Here is a 17,745-nt window from a genome sequence, read left to right on the forward strand (position 1 = left end):
GTGTGTGTGTCTGTGTGTGTGTGTCTCTGTGTGTGTGTGTCTGTGTGTGTGTCTGTGTGTGTCTGTGTGTGTGTGTCTGTGTGTGTGTGTGTGACGGCTCCAGCGGCAGGCTCATTTCCTCTCGGGGTGTGTAGGGGTGGGCCCCTGGGGTGGCTCTGCGGGAGGGGTGGCCCAGGCCGACAGGCAAGCGGGGCCCCGGGTCAGTGCCAGGCTCTACTGCTGCCCAACCTCGAGTCCAGGAGGACGACTGTCTGAGGCCCAGCTGGGACCTCCTGCCCCACGAGGGCCCGAGAGGCCAAGGGCCGGCGCACGAGGTGTCGGGGGTCTTGGCGACGCTGCTTTCAGTAGGAGCAGCGGTGGGGCCCCTGTTCTCTCTGCTCCGCCGCCTTCGCCCTTCTGTGAGCACATTCCCTCCTGGAGGGTCTCGCGGGCGGGATGTGTGGGGCCCCGGCCCACCTGCCCTCAGCACACACCCTGCCAGCCCCGCCGACCACCCGCGGAGGGCGCTGCGAGCCCGGGAAGGGCCAGGCGATGGAGGCGCAGCTCCCGGCGCGCCGTCAGCGACTCCTGGGAGGGCAAAGGCCCCCAAGTGCACCGACTCCGGCGGCTTCTGGGCCCGGCCTCGGGCTTCGTGCTCGCGGGGCCGCCAGGTGGCGCCCTGGTCCCACGGCGCACGTTGGTATCCAGGTGGGCTGGGCGGAGGGCAGACCTGCCCCCTTCACCGCTGTATGACGTCCGTGCCCCCCTCCCGGGCTGGAAGCAGGTGCCCCGTCCAGGTCTCTGTCCTTTCGGGCTGCTCGACCCTTGGACACTGGTCTCACCCTCCAGGCACACAGCTGAGATGATGGGGGGACGGACCGTGGCTCCCATTCCAGATAGTCAGGGCCTGGGGTGCCCCACGTGGGGGGCGGGGCTCCTGTCCACCTCTTGGCTCTCCCCAGGGTCTGGGACGGCAACCAGACAGTGACTTTGGGCCGCCGGTCCCCATGGCTGGGACTTCGCCCCCCTGGCCCTTGACTGAGCTTCGCCTCCTGCTCACTGTCCTGCCCCCAGACCCGGATCCTCTCTCCTCTACCCGGGGATCTCCGGGGCGTTGATGGCAGCTGAGGCTCCTCATTTCGCTCATGTCTGCTGAGTTTTGAAAGGAGCCTGATCCAGCCAGGACACCATCGTAGCTTAATCAAGAGAAGCTGTGTTATTTTCAAATGTGTTGCATTTGAAAGGTTCTTTAGTAAACACACAGAGGCTGCTCTGTGTCAGACACTCGGCATGTCGCCACCGCCCTGACAACAGGGCGGCTCTTGTTGCTTAATTCCATTTTTATTTTTTTTTATTTTTTATTTTTTTAATATATTTTATTGATTTTTTACAGAGAGGAAGAGAGAGATATATAGAGTTAGAAACATCAATGAGAGAGAAACATCGATCAGCTGCCTCTTGCACATCCCCCAATGGGGAAGTGCCCGCAACCCAGGTACATGCCCTTGACCGGGATCGAACCTGGGACCTTTCAGTCCGCAGGCCAACGCTCTATCCACTGAGCCAAACCGGTTTCGGCAATTCCATTTTTAAAAAATAATTTTTATTTATTTCAGAGAGGAAAGGAGAGATAGAAACATCAATGATGAGAGAGAATCATTGATCAGCTGCCCCGCAACCCCCCCCCCCCAATCCCGCAACACACACACACACACACACACACACACACACACACACTCCATGGAGACGGAGCCCGCAACTCGGGCATGTGCCGTGTCTGCATTAATTTCCTTAATGACTAATGACAGCAAAATCCTTTCATGGGCTCATTGGCCATTTGAGCACCTTCCTTTTTGAAATGTTTTTAGTCTTGGGAAATGTTCGTTGTTTGCTTAAAAAGTGTGTGTCCTGCAGTTCGGGGGGGAAATGTTCTGTAAATGATTCCCTTTTCTCCAAGCTGTGTGGCTGAGCCCGTCCTCAGGTCTCTCTCTCTCTCTCTCTCTCTCTCTCTCTCTCTCTCTCTCTCTCTCTCTCTTTCCTCCTCCCTAAGAGAAAGCATATGTGTTCTGCAGAACTCAGCCCCTGGAGCTAGGTTTCAGAGACACCCTCCACAACCCAGCCCGTGGCGAGTCACAAAGGGCCCAAGCGAGGAGGGAGCTCCCAGCTGAGCCCCCACGGGGTCCCTTAGGATGGAGTCCCGCTCACCTCGCGCCCAGGCCCGCCCGCTCACCTCCCATCCTCTCTTTCTTCCCCGTCCCTCCTCACCTAGTGCCCCCCAGCCTCTGAGTCTGGCTCAGCTTTGCCCGAGGACAAGCTCAGTGACACAGAAGACAAGGCTGGTCAGTTGTCTGCGCTCCTGGGTTTGGGCTCCTGCCGTTATTGGGGTGTGATGGGTCACTGGGGTGGTAACAGATGGCAAGGAGGGGGTGGCTGTTCCTGAGGGTTCTGCACAGCCTCACGGGGACGTGACTGTGCCCTTCCGGCCAAGAGGGGCTCGTCTACGCCTCTGTTCATTGGTGTTGACAGCACCGATGATCTAAGTGTATCCTCACATAAAACCACCGCCAGCAGCCCGGGCCTTCACCAGTGTCCGTGAGCGGCTCCTATTCCAGGCTATGTCCAGGGATCGCCAGGTCCCCAGGCTGTGTGTCCAGGGAATCTCCTGAGTCACGAATGTGACAGATGGCCCGGTGATGACTGAGGAGCATGCTGGTAGGTCTGCCTCCTAACTTTCTCCACTCGTTCTTTCTTTTTTTAATCCTCACCCGAGGATATTTTTTCCATTGATCCTTAGAGAGAGAGTGAAAGGGGGGGAGGAGTGGGAGAGAGAGAGAGAGAGAGAGAGAGAGAGAGAGAGAGAGAAAGAAACATGGACTAGTTGGCTCTCACATGTGCCCTGTCCAGGATAGGGGATCAAACCTGCAACCGAGGTATGTGCCCTTGACTGGGAATGGAACCTGCCACCTTTCGGGCTGTGGGCCGGTGCTCTAACCACTGAGCAACCGGCCAGGGCCACTTGTTTTTTCTAAACTTTCAACTGTGAGGTCAGCTCTGGAAATGTCCTCCGAGGAATCTGTTGGGCACAGAAGGTCCCTGGCGGCTGCTCTCAGAGCCTTTTCTCTGAGTAACTCCCTGGAGAGTCCCCAGGGCAGGCAAAGCCGTGCGCCTTCCCTGCCCTTTGTCAACCTGATGGAGGGTCACACAAAACAGAACCCAAACCAACAAGCAGCTAACCCTGGAGAGACGACGGGAGACCAGAGGGAGCCACAGCTGGACTCCAGCCCCAGGCCAGAGCTTCCGCATCTTCAGAGCGGACCCAGGACCACAGCTGGGTCTGGGCCAGTGAGAGCACAGGCTCTGGGGTTTGGGTGACCACGTGAGGGTGGTCGCTGCTGGAGCCTGGGTCCCTGTCGGGAGATGAGAGGGGCCAGGTCCTGTGGCGCCCGGCCTCCGCTGGGCGCCCTGCCTCCTGCCCGTCCAGCGGGGACGGAATCCTGACCTCCGGGCCGCATGGCCTCAGGGACGCGTGCTCTGCAAACCTGAGCTTTCCCACCTGTGCACATGGGGGATTCTGGAAAAGCAGAGCCTTATATGACCTCCCATCGGCCATGATCGTGGGGCTGAGATCTATGGGCATGTTTTGACCGAAGGGGAAATAAAATTTGCAGCCTCGGAGTCAGAAAGCCTGGTGGGGTGGCTGAGTTTCTTTCTACGGCTGTTGCAAGTTGACAACATGTTGGTCGGCTTTTAAGATGTGTGGATTTTAAAGACAGAGGAAATTTTGCACAAACCCTTGTTCCAATTATTGTAGGTTTTATTGGGCACCTTCTATGTGCTTCAAAGGCAAAACCAATGGCAGCCGAGCGGAGCAGGGCGCGCCCGTGAAGCTTGGTTGTGTGCCGTGGCTCTGCGGCGGTGCCCACACACAGCCCCTCACGGGGGTCCCTTCTCGGGGGAACTCACGTGACTGGCTGTGTGCCTCCGTTCCACGCAGGACTCAGGCTGCCGTCTTGTCTCCGGAGGCCCGCGGGGCGGCCTCCAGGGGAGCCTGCAGCGCCCTGTGCCTCAACTCCAGCTTCTGAGCCCATTCTCCACGGAGCCTGGGATGCGGAATTTCACTGTGAGTCACCTTCCCAGGACCCTGACAGCCAGGCTTCGTCTGTCGACACAGCACCTGGGCTGTGTCCCCACCCAGCCGGCAGCTGTGACCGTGTGAGGTCGCAGAGAACCCTGCAACCTCGGGCGGCCACTTCAAGGTCAGGGCCATGCCTGTCACGGAGGGTCTGTCTCGGACCCTAGGCCCAGAGGGAAAGCACTTTGCCCCAGGAAGTAGCTTCTGGAAACTTCCGAGTCCCAGAGAGGCTGAGCCACATCCTGGACTCTCTGCTTGGTGAGGCCTGGTTCATGGCGGATGAGGATGGGCCTGCTCCCACCCGCCTCCCTCCCCAGCGCCCTCGCATTGCACCCACCTGTCCCAGCCCGGCCACCTCCGGAGGCACACACTGTGGCCACCACAGCACAGAGCACAGGGTGACCCGGCTGCGGGGACGTCCAGGTTCAGGGGGCCAGGCTCCCCCAGCCCTGGGTGTCGGCCCACAGACAATGACCACCTGGTGCCTTCGCCCGAGGTAGGGTGTGGTTTGGCTTTAGTGGGTGGAGAGATGGGCGCTTGGCTCCTGCTGAACTCTGGGGAAAGGGCATGCACTCAGACCCTTGTCCCGGCACCCAAGGGCCTCAATGAGGAAGGCACCTCCGAGCAGCAGGTGGTTAGACCAGGACAGCAGTGCCCATGTGTGACGGGCCCGCAAGTGATGGCCCCACACACGACTGTCACGCTCCTGCCCCTGCACCAGGCCCTGGCTGCTGACTGGCTCCTGGGAGCCGCTGGGTGCCTGTGAGGACGTCTCAGGGGCTGCTGTGGTCCAGGGGACAGGGCGTGTCCTGGCTGCGGTCTGTGGTCCTGATAACTAGCCACATCTTTCCCAAGAGGCACAGACGTCCCGCCCACAGTCCCATCCCCATTAGCCCAGGACCTTGGTGACATACCGGCTGGTGCTGATGCACCCTCACTGTTGGACCCAGCGCCCACTCCTGGGCCTGCACCCTTGGGCAGAAGACCCAAAGTTTCCAGGGCCTGATGGCAGAAGAGGCCGGGGACAAGGCCCTGAGACCTGCAGCTGGGAGGAGCGTCAGGGTGAGGACCCTCTGAGAGCTGGGGTGGGGGCCACGCCATGTGGAGGGGAGGCACCACGGCCCCCACCTATGCCTAACCAGGGCAGATGTCCTGAGTGGCAGAGCCCACCCCACAGCCAGGGGACCACAGGCGGGGGAGGGTGGGCCAGTGCAGCAGCCAGACCTCTGGCAGCTGGAAGGTCAGTCCAGCTCTGTCCCGGCGCCACCAGGATCCTCCTTCCCAACCTGCTCCAAGGGCAGCACTGGTGCTATTTGAGGAAGAGGCTGTGGCCACTTTGGTATCCTGGCCATTGGAGGCCTGGTCTAGGTGTGAATTATGTGCTAATCTGCCCTCTTAGCTGTCCCTGCGATCAGACACCCTGGCTCTGCCTGTGAGGCCCCCCTCAGCAGCAAGGTCGCGGGACTTGGCTGCAGAAAGAGAGGGATTGCTTTGGATCTACAGTCCTGCAAATGTGTGGGAAGGAGTAGAACGAACACACTCAGGGGGAGCAATTGTAAGAATATCAGATAAAGCAGGACATGCCTCCATAACAAGTTCCACACATGCTCAGGAGTGTGAGAATATAAGGGATGGGGTGATGGAGTGTGAGAGTATAAGGGATGGGGTGATGAAGTGTGGAATAAAAGGATGGGGTGCTGGAGTGTGGGGGATGGAGGGATGGGTGATGGAGTGTGGGATGGAGGGATGGGGTGATGGAGTGTGGAGGATGGAGGGATGGGGTGATGGAGTGTGAGAGTATAAGGGATGGGGTGATGAAGTGTGGAATAAAAGGATGGGGTGCTGGAGTGTGGGGGATGGAGGGATGGGTGATGGAGTGTGGGATGGAGGGATGGGGTGATGGAGTGTGGAGGATGGAGGGATGGGGTGATGGAGTGTGGGATGGAGGGATGGGGTGATGGAGTGTGGGATGGAGGGATGGGTGATGGAGTGGGGGATGGAGGGATGGTGATGGAGTGTGGGATGGAGGGATGGGGTGATGGAGTGTGGGATGGAGGGATGGGGTGATGGAGTGTGGGATGGAGGGATGGGGTGATGGAGTGTGGGATGGAAGGGATGGGGGGATGGAGTGTGGGATGGAGGGATGGGGTATGGAGTGTGGATGGAGGGATGGGGTGATGGAGTGTGGGATGGAGGGATGGGTGACGGAGTGTGGAGGATGGAGGGATGGGGTGATGGAGTGTGGATGGAGGGATGGGGTGATGGAGTGTGGGATGGAGGGATGGGGGGAGGGGTTGTGGGATGGAGGGATGGGGTGATGGAGTTGGGATGGAAGGGATGGGGTGATGGAGTGGTGGATGGATGGGATGGGGTGATCGGAGTGTGGGATGAGGGATGAGGTGATGGGGTGATGGAGGATGTGGAGGATGGAGGGATGGGGTGATGGAGTGTGGGGATGGAGGGATGGGGTGATGGAGTGTGGGATGGAGGGATGGGGTGATGGAGTGTGGGGATGGAGGGATGGGTGATGGAGTGTGGGATGGAGGGATGGGGTGATGGAGTGTGGGATGGAGGGATGGGGTGATGGAGTGTGGGATGGAGGGATGGGGTGATGGAGTGTGGGATGGAGGGATGGGGTGATGGAGTGTGGGATGGAGGGATGGGTGATGGAGTGGTGGGATTGAGGGATGGGGGTGATGGAGTGTGGGATGGAGGGATGGGTGATGGAGTGTGGGATGGAAGGATGGGGTGATGGAGTGATGGAGTGTGGGATGGAGATGGGGTGATGGAGTGTGGGATGGAGGGATGGGGTGATGGAGTGTGGGATGGAGGGATGGGGTGATGGAGTGTGGGGATGGAGGGATGGGGTGATGGAGTGTGGATGGAGGGATGGGTGATGGAGTGGGGGATGGAGGGATGGGGTGATGGAGTGGGGGATGGAGGGATGGGGTGATGGAGTGGGGATGGAGGGATGGGGTGATGGAGTGGGGATGGAGGGATGGGGTGATGGAGTGTGGGATGGAGGGATGGGGTGAGGGAGTGTGGGATGGAGGGATGGGGTGATGGAGTGTGGGATGGAGGGATGGGGTGATGGAGTGTGGGATGGAGGGATGGGGTGATGGAGTGTGGGATGGAGGGATGGGGTGATGGAGTGTGGGATGGGGAGGAGGGATGGGTGATGGAGTGTGGGATGGAGGGATGGGGTGATGGAGTGTGGGATGGAGGGATGGGTGATGGAGTGTGGGGATGGAGGGATGGGGTGATGGAGTGGTGGGATGGAGGGATGGGGTGATGGAGTGTGGGATGGAGGGATGGGGTGATGGAGTGTGGGATGGAGGGATGGGTGATGGAGTGTGGGATGGAGGGATGGGGTGATGGAGTGTGGGATGGAGGGATGGGTGATGGAGTGTGGGATGGAGGGATGGGGTGATGGAGTGTGGGATGGAGGGATGGGGTGATGGAGTGTGGGATGGAGGGATGGGTGATGGAGTGGGGGATGGAGGGATGGGGTGATGGAGTGTGGGATGGAGGGATGGGGTGATGGAGTGTGGGATGGAGGGATGGGGTGATGGAGTGTGGGATGGAGGGATGGGGTGATGGAGTGTGGGATGGAGGGATGGGGTGATGGAGTGTGGGATGGAGGGATGGGGTGATGGAGTGTGGGGGATGGAGGGATGGGGTGATGGAGTGTGGGATGGAGGGATGGGTGATGGAGTGGGTGGAGATGGAGGGATGGGTGATGGAGTGTGGGATGGAGGGATGGGGTGGATGAGTGTGGGATGGAGGGATGGGGTGATGGAGTGTGGGGATGGAGGGATGGGGTGATGGAGTGTGGGATGGAGAGATGGGTGATGGAGTGGGGGATGGAGGGATGGGTGATGGAGTGGGGATGGAGGGATGGGGTGATGGAGTGGGGGATGGAGGGATGGGGTGATGGAGTGTGGGATGGAGGGATGGGTGTGATGGAGTGTGGATGGAGGGGTGGGTGATGGAGTGGGGGGGATGGAGGGATGGGGTGATTGGAGTGGGGGAGGAGGATGGGGGATGGATGTGGATGGAGGGATGGGGTGATGGAGTCGGGGATGGAGGGATGGGTGATGGAGTGTGAGATGGAGGATGGGGTGATGGAGTGTGGATGGAGGGATGGGGTGACGGAGTGTGGGATGGAAGGATGGGTGATGGAGTGGGGTGGGAGGGAGGGATGGGTGATGGAGTGTGGGATGGATGGAAGGGGTGATGGAGTGTGGGATGGAAGGATGGGGTGATGGAGTGTGGGATGGAGGAATGGGAGATGGAGTCGGGGATGGAGGGATGGGGTGATGGAGTGGGGGATGGAGGGATGGGTGATGGAGTGTGGGATGGAGGGATGGGGTGACGGAGTGTGGGATGGAAGGATGGGGTGACGGAGTGTGGGATGGAAGGATGGGTGATGGAGTGGGGGATGGAGGGATGGGTGATGGAGTCGGGGATGGAGGGATGGGTGATGGAGTGTGAGATGGAGGGATGGGTGACGGAGTGTGGGATGGAAGGATGGGTGATGGAGTGTAGGGATGGGGGGATGGGGTGACGGAGTGTGGGATGGAGTCGGGGATGGAGGGATGGGTGATGGAGTGGGGGATGGAGGGATGGGTGATGGAGTGTGAGATGGAGGGATGGGTGATGGCACGGTGAGGTGTTCCTCTCTCCCCTTGTCCAGTGTTGTGATTAGAAGCTGAGGTAATGTATGACATGAGATCTGGGAGTGCAATGCTGTTGCTGGGAGGCAGGGGGCTGAGTGCCTGAGCCCACGGGGTCTGCTCTGCTGTAGACCACCCAGCGCCGCCCCCCACCTACCTGTCCAGGGCGCTCCTGCGGATCCGCTCGCCCTCTCTCTGCAGCTGCCGTGCGTGATGCTGGATTTTCTTCTCCCAGAACACCTTCAGCTCCTCTGCGTCGGAGACCACCCGTCCTGGGTGCTTTGAAGTGTAGCTTTTACTCATTTCCTGGAAGAGGGACCATTTACAAGACTCAGCAGTTTTGTGCTGTGTTCTGAGAGCGCAGGGGAGCCAGGAGAGCCAGCAGGTGAACAACAAGGATGCAGACTCGGCCCCACACGTCGGCCTGTGCCTGGCACGCTGGCCCCTCAGTTGTACATTTGATAGAACATGGCCAAGCGAGGCCGACTGACGTTGACGTCCCCCCCGTTCTTTTGCACTGAAATGACCTGAGATGAGGACGTCAGTGGTCTCAGAACACAAACCCGGAACCTGCAAGACCGTCTGTACCGCAGGAACTGCTCTGACAGCTGCTCTGCAGAGAGCGCACCCGTGAACGCCGCATCGGGAGCCCGTGGGCAGGCTGTCCCCGTCACCTGCCCGTTGTGCACCTGCCCAGCCTGGCCCCAGGCCTTGTGGGCACCCACCCCGTGCTCCTGGAGGAGGTGACGGGAGGGAGGCCCTGGTTGTCCGAGGGAAGGGGGTGCCTGCTGTCTGCAGCTGCCTGAGCCCTGCCCTGGGCGTGAGCTCCGACCTCAGGGCTCAGGGGGCAGACAGGGCGCCTTCCCTGCTGCTCTCGGGCCTGCCCTTTACCGCTGCCTGCTGGCCAATGGGAAGCGCGGCGGCCGTTTCCCAGCTGGGGCCGTCACCCTCTGAGGGAGGCACGGGAAGGTTCAGACCGGCTCAGCCCACGCTGGGTGATGTCAGGCCGGTGTGCGGTGGCCGTGTGATGGTCAGCCCTGGACGCAGGCGCGTGGCCAGGTGTGGGCCCCCCTCCTCCCAGGCCCTCCCAGACCTGCTCTTTCCCAGGAGGCGCTGAGCACACACATCTGTGCTGAATGAAGCTGCCGGCGAATTAAAGGAAGGAAACCGGCTGAGATGGTGCTGCCCGTGGGCTTTGCTCTGCGGTGGCAGGCGGGGGGGTGGGGGGGGGGGGGGTCTCTCGGGCCCACTCAAGAGTCTGGGCAGGAACCGCGCCCCCCTCCCGCGCCCCTAGGGAAATGGGTTCATTGAAACCGAGTGGAAACGAAGCCGAGACCAGCTGCTCCTGGCTCAGCCCCTGAGCAGCCCCAGACCTTCTCGGGCGAGAAACCACAGGTCAGGGACCCGGAGAGCCAGGAGGGCACAGCGAGGAGACACCTGAAGGCAGGTGAGCCGTGGACAGGTGAGCACCAGCGGCTTCTCCGCCGGAGCATTCGCATCACAAACCCGAGAGGGAAAAGCTATAAGCAAAGTGGAATTCCCCTCAGACAGAGCTTACGTTTCAGTCGCTTCTCACCCAAACCGGAGACCTCCGACCTCCTGGGCAGCGGGCGCGCTCGTGCCGTCTCCGTCCCGTCCCCGGCGCGTGCCTCGGTGCCTCCGGGCACTTCCTCTTATATGAGTTTGGTGGCTGGTCTTGGCGTCAGCTCGGTGCCGGAAAGGCGACCTGCCTTCAGTCTGGCCACGGCCCCTGGAGACCATCTGGCTCCCGCACGCACTCACTGGTGGGCACGCGTCCTCAGCTCCTCGCCGGGAGCCCGAGGGCAGCTCGGCGACCGTCTCTGCCAGATTGCCAGCAGGGACAAGAGCGCCCCCTCTCTCTCTCTCTCTCTCTCTCTCTCTCTCTCTCTCTCTCTCTCTCTTTTAAAAATAGGTTTTTATTGATGCTTTAGAGAGAGGAAGGGAGAGGTATAGAGAGATAGAAACATCAGTGATGAGGGAAACATCATTGGTCGGCTGCCTCCTTCTGGGGCTCGAGCCCACAGCCCGGACATGTGCCCCATGGGAATCGAACCTCGAACTCTTGGTTCGAACCACTGAGCCACACCGGTTGGGCAAGAACGCCTTCTCTCGATGGCGAATCCCAAGAAGCCTCATAGGTTGAGGTTTTTAAAAAAGCAGCTGGTGTCCGACCCCCTTGATGGTAGTATGTAGCGGAGGGTTGTCTGAAGGGATGGTCTGCAAAGAATACATTGGTTATGCTTCTGGGAAGGCAGCGCAACTGCAAGTAGCTGTTTTCTTATCTTTTTAGCCTATTGTGAAGTGTTATGCTGAGTGTGTGCTACTTGTAGAACCTGAAAACCAGAGCTAAAGAGGGAGTCTGGGAGAACGCCTTTGGCCCCACAGTCGACGTTTTAACTGTGCATGTCCCCCGAGCTTCCCAATTCCCGCGAACGGATCAGGAGCACCACCGGCACCAAAGAAACCTAGCCTGTCACACTCTGAATAGACTTCTCCCTCCAACCCCCCAAATCGAATAAGGCAGCCAAGGTCGAGTGTCTGCAGAGCTGAAAACTGGACCCCTCACCTCCTCTACCCAGGCTCCCAGGGTCGCACCTGGGATCCTGACCGGCTCCTGTCCTCTGTCTGCCACGTGCCCGCCTCCTGCCACCCACACACGGCGCACCCGGCCCTCCTACCTCGGTGTCTTCCTGGTCCCCTCGGACGTGGTCCTGATGTTCAGGGGAGACAGTGCCCCGACAGTCGCTGCAGCCGCATGTGCAGCACAGAATCCTGGGACAGGGCGCACACCTGCCAATCCCGCCATCAGGGTGGGGGCAGTGTGGTCTGGACCAGGGATGGAGGCCACCGGGGGCTCGTCCAGGAGATGGAGACGCACAGAACGTGGGTAGATCCCCACCCATCTGGCAAACAAGACGCAGAAGCCAGCACAGCGCTTCTCCCGCACCTGCAGACGCACAGCCCGCATCCTGAGGAGGGCGTTGGCGCTGGTCTCTGCGGGCTGGCCCACAGCCCAGGGTTGCTGCCTTCCCTGGGGACCGGACCCCCCCGCACCTTGGCATCTGGGAGGGGCAGGCAATCGCGTGCTAATGTATTTGTAAACGAGGTGATACAGACAATGACTGTTTTGTTTAGAAGGGTCCCTAACACATGTTCCCACACCTCGAGGTTGGAGGGTGCTCTGTGGGGAGCAGCCTTGAGGAGCGTGTGGCCCTGTGGGTGGCCGGCAGCTTTCTGAGCAAGGATGGCTGGGATCCACCTCGCCAGCAGGTGCTGGTGGGAGACCAGGAAGCTGCTCTGTGCTCAGGTCCCCTCAAGATCCGCTGGTTCCCCTTTAAACCAGAGAACCGGCACCTCCACAGCCCCTGGGCATTAACCCCCCCCACAGGGGACCCAGGACGCTAACTGGCCTTCAGGTGTGGGGAGGCCCGAGTGGCCCCTGAGGCTGTGGGCCAGGCTCCCCCTCCTCCCCATGCTGTGCTCAGGGGCTCCCCGGCGGGGCCCCGGGTTTCCGTGGCCTGTCTCCTGGGGACCTGTGGTCTGTGTGCAGGAGGCTGCGGCTTCTCAGCTCCATCATGGTACCTCCCCGAGCACATTGCCCTGCACAGTGCGCTGGCCGCCCCTGTCACCGTCAGAGCCTCCCTGGGTGAAGCACTCTGGTTCTTGCTGACACAATTCAGAGAAACCAGCGAAAACGGAGTCTCAAAGAACAGCGCCTTGGACAGTGGGCGGGGGGTGGGGGTGGGCGGCAGGGGTGTCATGAACAGACTGTCTGCCCTGGAGGTGCCGCTACTGCAGGAAGTCTGTGGTTTCCTGCAGGGACCTGGGCCCTGCTCAGGTCTTCCCGACATGCTCGGCGAGGTCCTGCTTGGCCATCCCTGTCCCTTTCTCAGACCCCAGCCCAGAACTTGTCCCACTGGAATGCCGCTCCCGGGGCAGGGGGTCACTACTGTGGGCCTTGGGCTGCAACCCTCTGTGGCAGGAGCCAGCGTGTGACTGGACTTCTGCTATCACCGCCTTCAGTCCCTCCCCGTCCCTCCCGTCTGGTCCCGGTGTGACTGGCTGACTGTCCCATGGGGAGGAGGCCCTCACCTGTTCACAGGAACTGGGGTGGGGCTGTGCCCAGATACGGGGTGTCGGGCTGGCGGGTGCAGGTCTCTCAGCTCCAGGCAGCCATGGGAGCCTGTGGCGTGTGATGACAGTACCCATGTGTCCCCTCAGATCCTGTGGCAGAGCAGGGCCCCCCCAGGGCAGTAGCAGGAGTGAGCAGGAGCATGTGGCCCCCCAGGCGGTGCCCGCCTCCCTTGCACCTTTGTGCGTTTGTTGTTGTTGTTTTATAAATATATTCTTATTGATTTCAGAGCGGAGGGGAGAGGGAGAGAGAGAGAGAAACATCAATGATGAGAGAGAATCATCCATCGGCTGCCTCCTGCACACCCCCCACGGGGATTGAGCCGGCAACCTGGGCATGTGCTCTGACCAGGAATCAAACCGTGACCTCCTGGTTCATAGGTCACTACTCAACCACTGAGCCACACCCGCGGGCCCTTTGTGTGTTTTAGAGAGCTTAGGGGTGACCTCCTGGAGCTTGGCTGGGCTGCAGTGTCCCCTGGGAGCCCCGGGAGCACCCTGTCCCCTCTTCCCTCCACCTGTGGGCCGGCCAGCCCACCATGGAGGGGGCTACGGTGTGGTCCCCACCATCTCCTCTGCCCTCTCTGGGAAAGGATGGCGACCTGCAGCATCTTAGAGTGGAGCTCCCATCCCCCTCGGGGCAACGCTCCGGACCTTTAGCCCCTGAGGACCCTCTGGGAGGGGAGCACAGGGGCTGGGCACAGCCTGCAGAGCCCACGAGGCCACCACAGAGGCCGCGGAGGCGGCTCTCGCCAGCTGCACAGACGGGTGGGACTTCTGCACCCACGTCCCTGCCCAGTGGCCACCACGGGGCCTGGCAGGATGTCTGTTTTCTGCGCAGTCATGCTCTTGTGTGCTGTGTGCTCGGGCGAGCCCTTCCCGGGCCTGCACTGGCCACTGTCACCCACAGGCTCACCCTGAGCCCAGCCCTGGTTTACAGGGGGAGCCTCCGGGTCCTTCCCGGGTGACAGGTGAGGAGCCTGGCTGAGGAGCAGGTCTGGAATGTATAGCACATAGCTATTTGTACATTTGCATCGAGAATTCTGTGACCGACTTCCTAAAACTTTGGACGGCAGTCACCTCCGGGGAGTGGAGGCCAGGAGTCGGGGCGGGTGGGGGGCAGGAGACTTTCATTGTACACGTATTGGCACAAACTTGTTTAAACGGGTATATGCGTTATTTTCTTGTGATAAGAATAACCTGAGAGCTGGGGAATCCCTGAACAAAATGATGCCTTTGGGAATGGGACTATACTATGTGAGTTTTAGAATATGCTAAGAAGCATAAGGAGAACGTATCCACAGCTCATCTTGACATTCAGCCACCAAATGTGGGCGTCCTCATTTCTCTCTGGGTCTCTCTCCTTCCATTCGCCACCCTCCCCGCCCAGGAGAAAAGACACGTTGTTTCCATCTTATTTCCCAGCAACTCGGCCTGTCTGCCCTGCTACTCTTAACTCTTCCCAGACCTAGACACTCAAACCTGCACCGTGTCTGACGTGTGCACGTCTTAGGGTTCACCTCACGTGATTGGGTATTTAGACTGATTCCAATTTCTCGCCCCTATTTTTAACTCTGCAGTGAATTTGTACTCAGTCCTCTTCTTGTATTCCAGGCTATTGACTTATCTGGTGGCGCGTCCTACAGGTGGAATTCAGCTCAGCTGGTGGAGATATTTTTAAGGCTCTGTGCACAGTGCCAGTTGCTCTATTAGTCCCTGTGGGGACGCCAGCGGGGAGGAGGGGCCAGAGGGGGTGGCCGTGCTTTAACCCGAGAGGAATAAGTTGGGATAAGTTGTTGAGGCATTGACTATTATCTTCTGCCCACCTGAAGATTTTTTAAAAACAGAGTAACAAAAATATGGTTTGCTTGATTTAAAGGGACAGGGTGATGAGGAGGCAGCGGGCCCCTGGCTTTAGGTCCTGGGCCTGGCGTGTGTGTCTGGCTGCAAGGACCGCTGCAGGATGCAGGACTATTGTTAAAGCCCGGGGTCCCGTTCTGATGTGTCACTAGTCTCGTCCACGGGCCCCCCTGGGGGCTCACTGACCCGGGCCTCTGAGGAGCTGCATCCCTCATCTGTCTGACCCCAGACCACAGGCGGGGCTCCCGTGCCGAGGGCCCCCAGGCGAGTGCTGCAGGCTGGACGGGCTTCGTGGCCGAGGCAGAGTCATTGGCTCAAAAAGCGACCCTCCCTCCCCGAGGTGCCGCGTTCCTGCCGGCAGCAGAGCACAGGCATCGTCTCCCTTTGCTCATTTCATCTTAATTTTCTCATAGCTGCTGTAACCTGCTTGTCACCAAGGTCTTTTTAAATATATATATATATTATTGATTTCAGAGAGGAAGGGAAAGGGAGAGATAGAAACATCAATGATGGGAGAGAATCATTGTGGGGATCGAGCCCACAACCCGGGCATGTGCCCTGACCAGGAATCGAAGCCATGACCTCCTGGTTCACAGGTCGATGCTCAGCCACTGAGTCACACCGGTGGGCGCCAAGGCCTTCACAGCTTGACATCTGACTGTTCAGACAGCTGCCACCTGTTGTTCGTCTCTTTTATCGCTGGCCTGCGCCTCTGCACACTGACTTGTAAATACGCACCTAAGGTCTCGGTCAAGTCAATGACTGCAGCTTCCGTCCGAAGGAGCAGAACGGTTTACATTTAGTGGCAGAAACCAATGTTTGGGTTGAAGTTCTTTCAGAGAGAGAGAGAGAGACTCCCGTGAAGCTGCCCTGCTTCACGTCCCCACAGCGAGTGTCGAAACCACAGACACCTGTGTTAAAAAATAGATGAACCTTCCTTTTAGTGTTTATTCTGACATGTTATATGCACGCAGAGAGGGTAAGACACAAACACTAATAAACTGCTGTTCATGTTTTTAAATTCCTTTCATTCTCAAAGAACCTAGTGAGCTGAAATGTAACAGGTGCCTGGTTGAGCCGATTATTTTGTGTGTTTTTTGTCACGGAAACTCTAAGTTTTTGGACACTGAGAGCTGTTTTGGGTAGGTGATTCCCCGAGCCTGGCTCCGCGAGCCGGGGTGGACAGCTCTCTGTGAAATCCTCCCCGGAATTCTGCGGAGTCTCCCGGCCCAGCTTCTCAGCAACGAGCCCTTGTTTCCTCCTCTTCATTTGAGTCCGGTGTGCACAATGTCTTGGTCTCCGAATGTGACGCTGAAGACGAGATTCTGGGAGCAGCCCTTCAGCCTGTCTGTGGGCCAAGGAGGCTGTGCGTGGGCCCGGGCATCCACGGGCTCTCCTGACGGATCCGAAAAGCAACAACCAAGCCAAAGCCCGGAGGCCCAGTGACGCCTCCTCCAGGGCTCCCCCGCGTCCCTGGTCTGGAATGTGAGGACCCCCCTGGTCTCAGTTCCGGGTTCAGATTGTAAAGGGGTGTGGAGGGCGCAGCAGGACCCACCACCAGTGTGTTCTAGCTCAGGAGGTGCCTGAAATAGTCTGTAGAGCCAAACAGATTTTCCTGAATTCCCCAGTTTGTGAAAGTGTGACATGTATTTGAGACGATGTATTATTTAATTCCTACTACTTAAGCTATTTTTAAAAAAATTTTGTGAACATTTTGGTATTTTATAACCCATGTTCCATTATATTGTGATACTTTGTAAACTCGCTATTTGAAGTGATTTTATTATTTTTTTTGTTTTGTTTTTTGAAAGGAGGACTGGGTGTTTATTTCCATGCCCGAGTCAGCACAGACCTGGTAGGCAGTAGTACCAGAGGGCCAAGAGGGAAGGCAGTGGCAGATGAAGCCGGGCCTGTGCCAGGCGGGCAGCCAGGGCCAGGCCAGCAGGAGGCTCAGGACAGGAGCAGACAAGAGGTGGGCCAGGCAGGCAAAAGCTGGAGGCACCAGAGGTGCCCTGGGCAGGAGAAAGAGAGAGAGAGGCAGAGAGGCCAGCTGGCCAGCCAGCGCCAGACTAGACTGCACGGGGAGCACGTGGGCAGAGCGCTGGGGGTGCCAGTCCTGGAGGCGGGTGTAGCATGGGCTCTGCAGCTCCAGGACACACTTTTCCCTTGACTTCTTCAGGTGCTCCTCATCCGGGTCTTGCATGAACTTGGTGCCCGTGAGGTGGGCAAGGATGTGGAAGGAACGGGATTGGCCTGTTCCGGGCCGTGGCCGCCAGTCTTCGTGTCTTCCATCAGCTGCTGCTTGCTGGCGTCTAGGACCAGCAGTCGGGTCGGCTGTCCATTCTGCTGTGGGGGGCTGTCAGCCAGCCGGGGCGCCCAGGAGGGCCACGCTGTCTTGTTGAGGGAAGTGCTGGTTGCAAAGGTGTACCCGGGGGTCCGAGGCAGGGGCCAGGGCCTTCGGACGTTTGCTCTGAGCCGGCTGGGCCCTGCCGAGACCCAGGCTGAGGCGCTCCCCACAGTTTTTGGGCTTCCATGTGCGTAAGGCCTCCAGCCTTCTAGCCATCGATACTCGGCACCCAGTCGCCAACAGCTACCCCAGGCTGTGCAGCTTTGCCTCCAGGCATGAGGCAAAGGGAGATGGAGAGGGGCACATTGAAGTCCTTGCCCCTTGCAGCCGAAAGCCCCAAGGGGCTGGTCCCTCCGGCACCACCTTGAAGGCATCCATGGTGCCTGCCCCTGTTCTGCCCTGCCGGGCACTGCTCGCCGCCAGCTCCAAGGAGCCGCCTTGGGATCGGCCACCGTGTTCTGCTGAAGTGATTTTAAAATAATTTTTTTTTTTTAAAGAATTTTTTTTTTTAATATATTTTATTGATTTTTTACAGAGAGGAAGGGAGAGAGATAGAGAGTTAGAAACATCGATGAGAGAGAAACATCGATCAGCTGCCT

At 59.1% G+C, this 17,745-nt stretch overlaps 1 protein-coding gene and 1 pseudogene across 1 annotated transcript; both read right to left on the minus strand.

Moving 5' to 3' along the window:
- Positions 1-3,897: 3,897 nt before the first annotated feature.
- On the minus strand, positions 3,898-9,090 carry FAM240C (family with sequence similarity 240 member C). Its single transcript, XM_036319386.1, has 2 exons — positions 8,945-9,090; positions 3,898-4,079 (listed from the first exon to the last, which is right to left on the minus strand). The coding sequence occupies exons 1-2, from the start codon at positions 9,088-9,090 to the stop codon at positions 3,977-3,979; spliced, it is 249 nt and encodes an 82-aa protein (XP_036175279.1). The 3' UTR covers positions 3,898-3,976.
- Positions 9,091-9,233: 143 nt separating this feature from the next.
- Positions 9,234-17,524, minus strand: LOC118661517 (annotated as a pseudogene).
- Between the last annotated feature and the right edge of the window lie 221 nt (positions 17,525-17,745).

Source organism: Myotis myotis, unplaced genomic scaffold (genome assembly GCF_014108235.1).
Source record: "Myotis myotis isolate mMyoMyo1 unplaced genomic scaffold, mMyoMyo1.p scaffold_m19_p_8, whole genome shotgun sequence".
In the NCBI taxonomy this organism is placed as follows: Eukaryota; Metazoa; Chordata; class Mammalia; order Chiroptera; family Vespertilionidae; genus Myotis; species Myotis myotis.

Coding starts and splice junctions, on each gene's coding strand:
- FAM240C (XM_036319386.1), bottom strand. CDS start 9,090: ATGAGTAAAAGCTACACTTCAAAGCACCCAGGACGGGTGGTCTCCGAC. Junction 4,080..8,944: donor CGCAGGAGCGCCCTGGACAG/GTAGGTGGGGGG, acceptor TCCGCATCCCAG/GCTCCGTGGAGAATGGGCTC.